At 39.3% G+C, this 14,020-nt stretch overlaps 1 protein-coding gene across 3 annotated transcripts in view; it reads right to left on the minus strand.

Moving 5' to 3' along the window:
- The window catches only part of LOC142742612 (cohesin subunit SA-2-like), a 109,744-nt gene that overhangs the window by 21,022 nt on the left and 74,702 nt on the right, over positions 1-14,020 (minus strand). For all 3 annotated transcript variants that reach the window (XM_075852559.1, XM_075852558.1, XM_075852560.1), the window contains 9 exons: positions 13,757-13,846; positions 11,478-11,684; positions 10,950-11,023; positions 10,501-10,588; positions 9,236-9,316; positions 7,056-7,148; positions 6,682-6,826; positions 5,548-5,687; positions 2,937-3,038 (listed from right to left, as the gene is read on the minus strand). In XM_075852559.1, the coding sequence (XP_075708674.1) occupies positions 2,937-3,038; positions 5,548-5,687; positions 6,682-6,826; positions 7,056-7,148; positions 9,236-9,316; positions 10,501-10,588; positions 10,950-11,023; positions 11,478-11,684; positions 13,757-13,846 (1,020 nt within the window). The remainder of the gene's footprint in view (positions 1-2,936; positions 3,039-5,547; positions 5,688-6,681; positions 6,827-7,055; positions 7,149-9,235; positions 9,317-10,500; positions 10,589-10,949; positions 11,024-11,477; positions 11,685-13,756; positions 13,847-14,020) is intronic.

The following is a 14,020-nucleotide window of genomic DNA, read 5'->3' on the forward strand; positions in this document are numbered from 1 at the left end:
GGAAGATGTTTGGAGGCGTTCTGCTTCCGATTTTTCGGACATTTTTCCGGAGACGTTTACGGCCCGAAAAATGTCTGAAAACACTATGTGTGCACATACTTCTTAAACTGTCCTTTAAGAAGTAAGGGTAAGTCAAACATATGGAACCCCTTAAAGGGAACCTGTCAGTAGGTTTGAAGCTACTACACAACCGGCATGTCATGCAGCTGGCGTTTTGTGTTCTAAACCTGTCCACATAAAAAAAACAGGCGTTTTGGGAATAATGCAATGCGCATGCGCCCGATGACGCTCTCATCTCGGTAAGTTGTAAGTTACTTTTACTAACTGTTCCCGAAATGTCTGTTTCTGACGTGGGCAGGTTAGGAACACTAAACCTCAGCTGCATAACGGCATGCTGGTGGCTTAGTGGCTCTAAACCTACTGACAGGTTCCCTTTAAGGCTATTTTGGGCCTTGCAGACACAGTGATTTTTTTGGGGGATTTTTTTTTTTAGCTACTGCGTTTCAAGAGACATTTCAATGGAGACGTATGAGGGCTTGTTTTTGTGTAACAAGTTGTATTTTTATTGGTACCATTTTGGGTTACATATAATGTATTGAAAAACTTTTATTATTTTTTTTTGGGTGGGGAGGAATGGAGGAAAAAACAGCAATTCCACAATTTTTTGGGTGTTTTGTTCCAGCAGCGTTCACCAGTTGGTATAAATGACAGAGGCATAACTTTTTTTTTTATATATATATTATTTTACCATCGACAGAACTTCACGAGTGCTTATTTTTTGTGGGACAAGTTGTAGTTTTCATTGATACCATTTTGGGGTACATAGCACTTATTGAGTAACTAACTTTTATGCCTTTTTTTTTCAAAAGGAAAATTAACATAAAAAGCACAATTCCGCCATTTTTTTAAGGCGTTTACCATGCAGGATAAATAATTAGTTAAATTTATAGCAGACTTACGGTTGCGGCGGTAACCACATATGTGTACTTTTCTAAAATACATTAATTTTTTTCATAATAAAGCATTTTGTAAGGGGAAAAGTTTTTGTGTTTTTTTTTTAAAACAAAACACTTTATTTAACTTTTCTTCCACATTTTCTTTTTCTGAGTCCCACTAGGGGACTTACCCATGTGAGCATTTGATTGCTTACATAGTTACATGCCTGTCGGTGTAAAACGGACAAGCAGCATATCCATACACTGCAGACCTGGGGCCTCCTTTAGGCACCCGACTGCCATAGAAACCCATCAACACTATCCACAATCGCGTCATGGGGGCACTGATGGGGTGACAGAGGAAGCCTCTTCCTCCTATATAACCTCTTAAAAACCACTGTTGCTATTGACCGGGGCATCCAAGAGGTTAAACGGCCAGGAACGGAGTCATCTCCGATCCAGGTCGTTGCAGTAGTGTGAGCTGTGATATACAGCTGACACCCATTTTGGTTGGTGAAGACACTGCTCCCGGGCCCGCAGCCTTCCATCGCAGTACATTTACGTCGCTTGGCGGTAACTACATAGCGCGTGCAACGTAAATGTACGATGCATGGCGCAAAGTTGTTGATAAATTATATGTCTTAATGTTTATAGAAAAAATACTTTAGTAATGTCATTAACTTGAAGCTTAGCAACATATACATTTAAAAAAAATTAAAGGTTTTCAACCCAAACTGTAAAAATGGGCATATTCTGGAAAATCAGACGTTGGAAATAATGTTTTCGTTTTTTTACATAGATGAATATTGCCATTTTCTTTTGTTTTATTACAGGAAGTGCAAGTTCTGAGAAGCTAATTCAGAAGTGACAACCAATATGTAAATTTTTCAAACAATGGCTGCACACGACGAAACAGAAAAACACAAAATTCTCTGATAGGGTAAGCCCACACGGAGCGGCCCTGACACGGTCGCAACACATCCAACAACCGCGCTGGCACTATGTAGGCGCGGCTGTCAAATAGCTTGTTAAGGGGTATTCTGGTTACCCGCTCATGCGCACTGCTGCTCAATTCATTCTCTATGGGAGCGCCGGAGATAGCCGAGTGCAGAGTTCGGCTTTTTCCGGCGCTGCCATAGAGAATGAATAGGGGTAACTTGTTGTAACCTGCAAAATCGTGCGGTCGTAAAGGGTCTATTAATTCATGACCACACGATTTTGCAGATAAAGGGACGGTTTACCCGCATTAATGTGCGGCCACTAACAGGCTGTTTGACAGCCGCACCGAACATGGTGCCGGCGCGGTTGTTAGCCGCGTTGCGACCGTGTCAGGGCCGCTCCGTGTGGCCTTACCCTAAATAAAACAATCATGGATTACCTGACTATCATGCTAAGCTCTGATTTGTTAATATACAAAGCATATTAAGCGTTCCAAGCGAATGCCGGTATATTAAGTAACAAGACACCGTTTTTAAATACATGATGAACTTAGACTCTCGATCAAGAAATAGAAGGATGAAGGAGCTGGAAAAGTGAAGAAGAGCACTGAGGCGAGTATGAATGTGTTTTGTTTTTTTGATTAGAGGGGATCAATGTTTGGGAAATGGCTGCGGTCGTTGCGTCACAATAGTGGTGAACGGGCCGGCTGAAAGGTGAGACACATTTATAAAGAGGCTTTTGCCTCTTAATAAATGTGTCGGAGTTAACTCCAACATTTCAGTCTATGAAACGCTAGTCTTAATAAATTCCCCCAAAATGTATTACCATATACACTTGCTCTGGACATTTTACTCTTATTTTCAGTAAATATGTTACAATCTTTTAGCTTACAAATGCAGTCCAGCAGCTTCCCCAGATTACATTCAAGCACCCACCTACAGAAAAACTCCAACTTTTCATTGCTGTGATAATGGATAAAATGGAATAGAGAGAAAAAGAATAAACAGAATAAACATTGGCTGGTCTCTTCCCCTGTAAGGCATTCTAGTAGCAATTTCTTACCTGTTTCAAGCAAAGGACCAGTGTTTTTGCACTCTCTATCCTGTTGTTCTGTCTTGTTCGACTTAAGGTTTCCTTAATTATATCTCCAAAATCATTGTATGTCTAAAAGAACAATATAGAAATATTTACTTTATTGTACTATCCATATTGTCCTGCTCATTTAATGACTCTTGCAAGAGTTCCAATATCCAAGCATTAGTGAAACTTCACTTTGCAGCCATTAGAAATAATAAATTAGGCTATGGAGTCATTATATACATATAGAGTAATGTTGAAGAAAATAGCAATGAGTTTAAAAAAGCAAATAAAGCGCAAAATCATTATAATAACTTTTATTTGCCTAAATGCAAATGCACTGGAAGTACTGCAGATTCAATCCCAAATCAAAACAATAACAAAACGTATCCAGTTTGTTTTAATTCTTTACAGAAAGTAAAGAAAAAGAAATATTAGGCTGTTCAAAAAAATAGCAGTGCCAGCATTTTTCTTTAAAAACTCAAAAATGTAATGTATAAACGGAAAAAAATGTTTCAGATTTCACTTTACTGAGCTAATATTTAGTGGCATAACCGTTGCATCTGAGGACTGCTTGACATCTGGGTTGCATGGAGTCGACCAACTTCTGGCACCTCTGAACAGGTATTCCAGTCCAGGAAGATTGGACGACATTCCACAGTTCTTATGCATTTTTGGGTTTTGCCTCATAAACCACATTTTTTATGTCACCCCACAAGTTCTCTATGGGATTGAGGTCAGGGGATTGAGCTGGCCACTCCATTACCGCAATCCTGTTAGTCTATAACCAAGATGTTGTTCACTTACTGGTGTGTTTTGGATCATTGTCTTGTTGAAACACCCATTTCAAGGGAATTTCTTCTTCGGCAAAGGGCAACATAATCTCATCAAGTATTTTGATACATTCAAACTGATCCATGATCCCTTGTATGCGATAAATAGACCCAACACCACGGTATGAGAAACATCCCCATATCATGATTTTTGCAGCACCATGCTTTACTGTCTTCACATTGCACTGTGGCTTGAATTCAGCGCTCGGGGGTCGCCTGACATACTGTCTGCGGTCACTAGACCCAAAAAGAACAATTTTGCTTTCATCAGTTCACAAAATGTTGCGCCATTTCTCTTTGGGCCAGTCAATGTGTTCCTTGGCAAATTTTAACCTATTCAGGACATGTGGTTTTTTTCAACAACAGGACATTGCGGGGAGTTCTTGCTGGTAACTTGGATTGACCTAATAGTTCACTAGTACTCCCTGGTAACTTCACATCTTCTTTGATATTTCTGGGGGTGATCATTGGATGAGCCTTTGCCATTTTGGCAATTCTTCGATCAATTCTAACAGTAGTTCCCCACTTCCTTCCGCCGCTTTCAGATTTTGGTTGCCACTTCAAGGCATTTGATATAATTTTAGCTGAGCAGCCTATAATTTGCTGCACTTCTCTGTATGTTTTTTTCTCTCCAACCCACTTTTTAATCAAAGTATGTTTTTCATCAGAACAATGTCTGGGACGACCCATTTTCCCCAGTAATGGGGAAATGCACTATAACCAACATGCGCAACAATTGCCACCATCCTACCTTAAATAAGGGCCAAAATTGATACCTGTTATTCCACAGAATAAATGACATCACCAATTGAACTCCTCACTACTATTATTTTGAACAGGCCCTTTTCAATTAATGATTCAATTACTCAGAATGAGAACTCAGAATTGCTACATGGAAACAGTCAAAAAGCTGCTTCAGACTGATCTGTTTTTCTTAATGTGGGACAATTTAGCGCTTGAGTGCATAAAGGTTTCCTGCTGGGAATGCGCTGTGGATCTGATTGGCTTACTGACCATTTGATACACCTTCAGCACAAGTTGTCCCAATTATGCAAATAAAACAATCAGAATAAAATGAATGCCATGATTTGTCAGTAGCAGATAGCAAGAGATTTCTTGCACACTGCATAGAGTAAAAATGATCGAAAACAGCAAAAATGAAATGATAGTATATTATTAGGATAGCGGGGTAGATTTACTAATGCTATCTAAGATTTAGACATTGTAAACGTAGTCACAAGATGCGCCAAATTTATCAAAGTGACGCACGTTGTATGATAAATTTGATGCATCTTGCTAGACATGTTAGGTACTTTTCTTTATACCACCTGGTGGTTGGCTTAGTTTACAACAGTTTTGTTGGCACCAAATTTTGACACACATTGGTGTATTTTCAGTCACTCCCTTTCCTGCTGAGCCACATTCCTTTTCTAGATACCTTTAAAAAGTGAGGCGCAAACATCTGTTCGTTTCAGCGTTCTGGTCATAAATATGTCTAAAACTAAATGCGAAGGTGTGAAGTGCGCCACATTTAGGCGCAAAATACAACAAAAAAACAAAAACGGCCACAGTCACAATAGTAAATCTGCCCCACTGCATTTTTCATTTGCTGACCATATTGCTAAATGTAATAAAAGCTGGAGCTAAAATTATAGAGAGTATTAATTCAATCAATTAAATGTTACATAATGGAGAATGTGCAGTTCAATCTAAACTGAAACGTTTAATAAATAAAAAATGCTGAATCTAGGATTGAAATTTACCTTCATATACTGCTTATAAACCTCTGCGACTGCAGACATTGTCACTACGCTGGAAGTTATCAGCTTGCAATAAACAGCCAGCAACATCCTCTTTCTATGTAAAATAACCAGGGTCATGTCCTCATCGGTCTCTGACACAACTGCGTATAGAAGTAATAAAAGATGCTTAGCTCTCCTACAATGGCACATTACTGAACAAGCAATTTTTACATGACATTTCATTTTCAACTGTGACCAAAAATCAAAACAGTAGTAGTGCATTCTGCTTTAGAAGATAATGGCCTCATGGTGTGTACAGCTGCTGCCACTGATCTGACATTTTTACCCTCCGTAACCCTTGGTACACAAGTTCTAAAAACAGGATTCTTAGCTGTGAAGACAATGAGGGCCAAAACTCTTAAAATCTAACAGATCTGCTACCCTTTACATAACCCGAGGAAATTCAAGTACAAAGACTCCGGCTACAGTAAGTTATACATTAGATGCTCCACAAAGGATTATGAGCAGCATAAAAGCCACGTGGCTCCTTCATTTCAAACACTCTACTATGGTCATTTCTTTGGAGTGTCAACCTTTATATACTATTTTTAATATATATACATTTAGTAAAATGTCAAACTGTTAAATGTCAGATGTAAATATAAAACTAGATTAGAATTCTGCCCTTAAGAATATCTTAGGCCTTATTCACACGAGCAAGTCCAAATTGCAGTCACAAAAACACAGACCGTTTTTCACCCATATGAATGTCCGTGTTGCGTCCGTGTGATTTCCGTGTGTCATCTGTTTTTCTCCTTTGAAAGTATTTCCTGGCTTAACTTTTCTTTAGCAACTGATCTTTTAAAAAAGGATAAAAAGGATGTCGTCCGTGAGTGGTCCGATTTTTTCTCCCATAGACTTCAATGGGCGAGTCTATCCCGCAAATGCGGACAAGAATAGGGTATGCTGTGAGTTTCCCACGATGGACACACATTTCTTTGAAAAAAAACTAATGAGTAAATAGTCCCATTGACCTATATGGGTCAGTGTGCTGTCTGTGGTAAAAACGGACAGTACACAGGACAAGAAATATGTTTGTGTGAATAAGACCTTACTGTACCTAGGATTTAAATGACACAATTCTAAACAAATCACCTTTGTCTTTCTCTTTTTCACCCTGGAAAACATGTCGTGTGACGAAGGAGAGCAGCTCTGACTCCAGTTCTGAATCTACACAGCAAAGCACTCTGCCTCCTCTACAATGTAGTAACATAAGTAGATCACATAGGCAAAGGAATGCCTGAAAAACAAAATGGAGTTTCCACTATAGGTATGTGTAAAAAAAAAACATTTAATCATAGAACATAAAATGAAATTGACTTCAATGTTTATAAATATATTCTGAATATTGTCTCAATCATGAGCAGTATTTACTAGACACTCCATTCTGACTGCCTGAACAGTAAATATAGGGCCGGGCTGCTACTATAATGTGAAGAAGACTGGTAAATCATTTGAGCATCGCTCACCTGCTCTCTTACAGTTCGATCCTTATGACCCAAGTATTTTCTACACAGCGGACAGAAGGATTTCACCCGAGTTGCGTACAAACTAAGCTCTTCCTATAAATTTGCCAAGGATAAAAAAACAAAAAAAGAAAGAGTTTATCGTATGACATGAAGTATTAAGCGGACTAAAATTCAATAACTACAAAAAAAAAAGATTGCAAAGACCGATGGATCCTCCAGCAATTACTGGACTTGGATCTTTGTGAATTTTATACATTTTACAAACAGAATTCACATATTTTTTAAATAATGTAATTAAATAACGGCTTTGTCATCACCGTACACAATAAAGATCATTTAAAAAAGGTGCAGCAGTACATATACCTATTCCTACCATCATGTGACATTACTGTATATATTTAATGTAAAAACATATCACTACAAAATTATCTACATTCATTACAATTGTTAAACATAAAAGAATTGAATGCATATCTATTTCCTTTTAGTAGACACATCTGTGGTAACATTTACAGCCTCGAGTCAGTGTGGATAGGCCTCTTGTACAAGTAAACACTGCATTCATATTTGCAAAATTGTTCTGGCTTTTCCAAGTTGCATAGTGACGGCTTAGGGATAGCGATTTTCAAGTCCAGCCACAAATTCAGGCCTGCCTTGTATGTGTACTATGGACGTATAATTGTTTTTCGGTTCTGTAACAACATTCCTGCTGCATTTAAATTTGTATAGAATACACGTATATGGGTTTTCCAGGTTTAGAAAAAAGGGTCTGATGTTTTTCCATAAACAGTGCCACTCTAGTCAATGGGCTGTAACTGATAATGCAGCTCAGCCGCATTCCGAGACAAGGGTTGGATCATGATGACAACGCGGCACTGGATGGAGTCAGGATGTCCACTGCGCCTGGTGCCGAGGAGGAGTGTAAGTATAACATTACCATCTGCTAGGGCTTAGATACAGGGCCCATCAGATGGTGTGATACATGGTGTGATCCGGTCTGCTGGGCCCTGTATCGAAGCCTACCGCATGGACATTTGCACCAGGGGGCATGAGCCTTTAGCTACGCTCAGGAAAACACTTGTCCATATGCCCTATTACGGCAAATGTTTGTCGTAGAGGTAGTCCCCTGCTCGGGACCCACCTGTATAAGCCAGAGCTGACAGCTGCTAAGAAAGGCCACCCCCTTCTCTGGAGCACTCGTTGTGCCATACATAACACGAAAAATGTGTGGCTAACCAAAACATCTCCTGGTATTTTCAGCTGATAGTCGGGGGTTCCAGAAGCCAGACCGTTCTCTGATTGATGTGGCAGCTTACCTCCAAAACAGGGGGATGTGGTGTTGCGACAACCCAGTTAACTTTGAGGGATTATTAAAAAAAAAAAAAATTTGATAACTCATTTTCTGGTATTTTCAAACAACTATATCACAGTTATTTTAGAGTGTTTTTGTCTTCATGGTGTCGTTTTTGCCAGTATAGCAACTTAGCAGCATTTGGACCTTCCAGATACAGGTGTACCTATACTACTGTCACTTGGAACAACTTGATTGCACACAGGTAATTTGATTTCTTAAACCAATTGCCTGTCCAGTGAGGGTGAAGCCACACATAGCAGCCAAGGTGCAACTGTGCTGAATCCAAGAAACATCACTGCATCACATAGATTACTCTGTTGTAATCTAAAATGAGGCAATTCAAAAAAAATTGTGAAGTAATTATCCAATGGAGCATGCCATGATTTGTTCGTCTTTTGGATGAAATTGGAGGCATACGGAGGTATAGTATGGCTTCATACACTTCTTTCTATAGGTGCCATATTACAAGTCTGTACAACTCAAATGTTAAACAGAACTGTGATACGAACGTGTGCATGAGGCCTTAGGTTATTCAAGTGATTGGGGCTTTTACTAAATGGGTTTGATAGTTTAACGAAGGGCTCATGCACACAGCTGAGCCACAGACGTTCCATGTGCTGGTGTACAGGCTTCGTCGGGTGACATATATGCGGAGAAGCAGCATGGCAAAATTATATTATTTTAAAATCTATATGGCTCCGTATGAAATTGGAGGCATGTGGAATCCCCATCATGGCTCCATACAAAACGAGGTATCTGAGGAAAACATTTATTTAGGCAAACAAATAGACTATAAAAGTGAACAAAATAGAATGTTAAAAAGTACCTGTGTATGTGGATCTTCTAGCATAGGTAACAGCTGCCAAAGAATGGCATAATACATGCACTGGAGAGCAGGCAGCACCAGCTAGAAAAACGAGATGATATACTGAATAAACAGTTTCCTTAAAATTGAGAAAAGCAAAAGTAATTTCAAATTTATGTTGGACGTTTTATATTTAAAAGAACATTCCAGGCAAAATTTCTTTAAAAAGGGTTTTACGACTGTTGGAAGTGATGGCAGATCGCTACAATATACTATCACTTCCTGACAGGTGGGTGTCCTAATCCTCAGAATGATAGAGCCACAGCACCTTTAGGAGCCACTTTCACCCACTGTGAAGGAAACTACTACGAAGCCCCACTCTACCCAGCAGGGTGGATGGGAGCGTAGCAGTGCAGGAAATCTGAGGGACCTTGTTCTCGCAATCGGTGGGGGTTCCAGAAATCAGTCCCCAACCAATCAAAATGTTATTACATATCCTACATATATGACATAACATTATGCGATAGAAATACAGCTTTATTCGAGGCTTCTGCTCAGGTTAGAAAAAGTCCCTACACCGTAACTTCACTTGACATTTAGACAAGTGAAGGGAGGAAGATACTGTCAAAATGATGCAGCAAAAATCGATTTTAAATGTTTCTATGACTAAAACTCAATTTATACATCAAATGTGTTCAAGGTTATCTGACCATTGTTTTATTGGTTATTAACTAGAGAAGCAGGAGCATAAATACAGGCTGCAGTACGAGATGATTTAGATGCCAGCAATGCAGACAAAACAAATGACTTCTTTAACTATCCATGTTTATATGTTGCATGACACAAGGGATTATCCAGGATTTTAAAATCGATGGCCCATCCTTAGGATAGAATATCAATATTAGATCGGTGGGGGTCCGACTGTTTAAAGGGAGCTTGTTCGAGTCTGCAGCCTGTTCATTCTTTACGTTCGTTTCAGTCTGGTTCGTACCTGCACATGTTACTTTCATAGTGGCTGTGCTTGATATTTCAGCGTTGTCCCATGCACTTGAATGGTACAACGCTGCAATACCATGCACAGCTGCTTCGAAAGAAACTGCGCATGTAAATATGCACGAGCGCCGCGGCCCCATCAAACAGCTGATCAGAAGGGGTGCAGAGAGTCTGACCCCCACCACTTTAATACTGATGGCTTATCCTAAGAATAGGCCGTCAATTTTAAAATCCTAGATAACCCCTTTAAGGAAAAAGTAGAACAGAAGTGCTATTAGACACAACATATTTACCTCTGCTGGCAAGCGTTGTCGTTGTATATCAAACAAAAGGACTTCAGAGGTTTTCTGATAAAGATCCCACTGGCTGAGGTTATGAGCACTGTAAATGAGAAACATGGAGAATAACCTGCATGTGGAATTAGAGGCCTTCCCAGGTAAACTGGTGAATGTCTTTGTTTGCATCGTTTCAAGCTGTGAAGATCAACTACAGTAGACGGTCATCAGTTTTTCACCAAAACCAAAAATGTAACTGTATATTGAAGAAATATATTAATATGTATGGAACAGTGCAAGGATAAATTGTGACGTTCTATAGGAGTAATGTAATATTATTACTTTAATTGGATAGAACATCTAATATTTATTTAATTTTAAAAAAAAGATCGCAGGTCAGGCACTGAAGCAATGCATGCGATATAAAGTCACGCCAGGCTAATGTTGTCAAGGTTGGGATGTCTCACTTGTGAAAAGCTGCAAGTCTTTTTAGAGTGCAGGACATAGGGTGCACGTCTTCTGCAGTTATAGGCTCTTCTCCCTAAAACACAAGTAACCGCAAAATAAATGAATTAGTAAAAAGTATTGGGAAATCCTTGCCATGAAATCTAGTCCATATATGATGCCCTAAGGTGGGTGTTTGTAAACAGGAAATGATGGATGGCATAAAAATAATAAAACACAGTTAATAAACTCAATATTGTACTTTCACAATAACGTATAATTATGAACCATGGAAAATAGTAGTTACATATTAAACAATAAAGTAATTGTTATAGTCTTTGCTATACAATGAACAGAGGAACTGCTTCAGGCTGGCTTCACTGAAATGCCATTCCGAGTCTTCACTTGGGGTAAAATGTGTTCATACATACAGTTACAATACCAAAGTAGGATATGTTAAGTCATTTCTTAATAAAGTGCTATAAAGGAAAGGTTTTACTCTAAGTACTGCATAGCCACGACCAATGGATAAACAATACAATGTGACTCACCTCCTGTAGAACATCATCCAGCATTTGACTGTAGGTGTCCACAAGATGCTTGATCAATTCTCTTTTGGAAAGACTGACCTGAGAGTTTTGGCCGTTCTGGTTTTCATTACTGAGAATGCTGTATGTTTTGGAACAGGCTTCAAGTACCTCTGGGTCTGAGTGACTTATAGCTATGCTTTTCATCTGCTTCAACAAGGCCTCTAAGTGCTGCAATTCAATTTAGAATCAGTGATTTTTCCCTTACTGTAATATATTTGTTTAATAATGTTAGAAGTATTAGACTGTGAAAATTCATTTTATACTTGATCTCTGATGATTCATGTAATTTCTGTGTAAGGGGGGGATTAGAGGCTGCCCGACACTCTTGGGTAAACAATAGAATAAGGGCTCATGCACATGGTAGATCCCAGTGCACAGAGCCTGTATAGTAATGCATGAAGGCTGTACGACTCCCTAGCCTCTGTGCATTGTACAGGCCATGGTCGGGTGGCTCTTGTCTGGAGATCAAATGACATCAGATGACGCGTGTCATTATTTTATTTTTTTCTGTCGGAGTCATACGGAATCTGACACAAAAAAAAAATCTGTCGGTCTTTGATTTGGTCATTTGAATTCAGTATAATGAACCCATAGTGGCTTTCACACAGTATAATGCCCCCATAGTGGCCTCCATACAGTATAATGTCCCCATAGTGGCCTTCACACAGTATAATGAACCCATAGTGGCTTTCACACAATATAATGCCCCCATAGTGGCTTTCACACAGTATAATGTTCCCATAGTGGCCTTCACACAGTATAATGCCCCCATAGTGGCTTTCACACAGTATAATGCCCCCATAGTGGCCTCCATACAGTATAATGTCCCCATGGTGGCCTTCACACAGTATAATGCCCCCATGGTGGCCTCCACACAGTATAATGTCCCCATGGTGGCCTTCACACAGTATAATGAACCCATAGTGGCCTTCACACAGTATAATGCCCCCATAGTGGCCTCCATACAGTATAATGTCCCCATAGTGGCCTTCACACAGTATAATAAACCCATAGTGGCTTTCACACAGTATAATTAACCCATAGTGGCCTCCACACAGTATAATGAACCCATAGTGGTCTCCACACAGTATAATGAACCCATAGTGGCCTCCACTAGAATTCAATGTTAATTTTCCCCAACTACCATAATTAGCAATTGAACAAATGCTAAACCAATGCTGAAAAGCTTACATGTGTCACCACCCTTAAGGAAGACCTGTCATGATTTTGATTTTAAACCACATACCTCCCCTTATTCCTGGCGTACTCTCGATTCCAGTGCTGACATTTTTTGTTTTGTTTTTTTTGGTCCTCCTGTTGTCCCACTACGGCCCCTGCTCGCTTGGCGCCTAATATGTTAATTTTGACTAAAGGTACAGGGAGGAGGAGACCTCATCTTTCCTCAGTAGGCGTTGCCTCCTGCATCACTGTGATGCTGTCCAATCAGAGTGGGTCTTTTACATCACTGTGAGGCTGTCTGCTCTGATTGGACAGCATGATGCAGGAGGCAACGCCTACTGAGGAGAGATGAGGTCTCCTCCTCTCTATACTATTACTCAAAATTAGCAAATTAGGTGCCAAGCGGGGCAGGGGCAGTAGCGGGACAATGGGAGGACCAAAAAAAACTAAAAAATACAGCACTGGATTTGAGAGGAAAAAGGGGAGGTATGTAGTTTTAAAAAAAACATGACATATCCTCTTTAGGCTGCCCATACACATAAGATTATACACATAAGAGGGGGCTTGCACAAAGTGGCAAATTATCGTCTATAATGGTCTGATCTTGCCATACACGTGTAATTAAAAAAAAAAAAAAAATCCAATCTGACAGATCACATTTTTGACAGACACTAGTCTGCCAATGGCCATCGCAGCTTTCAATTGCATATGATTTTCAACCGACGGTCACCAAAAATAATCTGAATACGCTATTTCAGGTAAATTTTACTTTATGTGCAAAGCCAGCTTTAGTGTGTATGTAAGTATCATGCAATGAGCACAGGAAAGGTTAAAGAGATCATAGTCACAAAACAACATTGAAAGTAATGTTACCTTGCCTCAGGAGCCTTCACCTACTCACTCCATATATTATAAAAAATACCTAGAAGGCATGCGAGATTAGTTATACAATTAGTATCCAATGAACCGGATAGTCATGGGATCTCTCTATGTATATTAGCTTGTCAGAAATGGTAAATTGGTCAGTTTGTATGCAGACTAGCGAGTAATGCCTTACTTACTTTTTCCATACGAGGCTCGAAATATACATGTATATGAAAATACCGGGGAATTTGCAAAAGGTTTATCGCTTTCTCAGGATTTGTTGAAAACTGTAAGAAATAATAAGGAAACAACTGAATGCTTGCTGTATACTATATTGAAATAACACAACACAAAAAAAATAAGTAACTTTCCAGTTTTATATAAATAACAATTACTCATTATACAATAAAATACTAGAAAAAGGTCTCCAACTTTTCAATATGCTTTGTATTTTAAAGTGT

The sequence above is a fragment of the Rhinoderma darwinii genome, chromosome 2 (assembly GCF_050947455.1).
Source record: "Rhinoderma darwinii isolate aRhiDar2 chromosome 2, aRhiDar2.hap1, whole genome shotgun sequence".
NCBI classification, from domain to species: domain Eukaryota; kingdom Metazoa; phylum Chordata; class Amphibia; order Anura; family Rhinodermatidae; genus Rhinoderma; species Rhinoderma darwinii.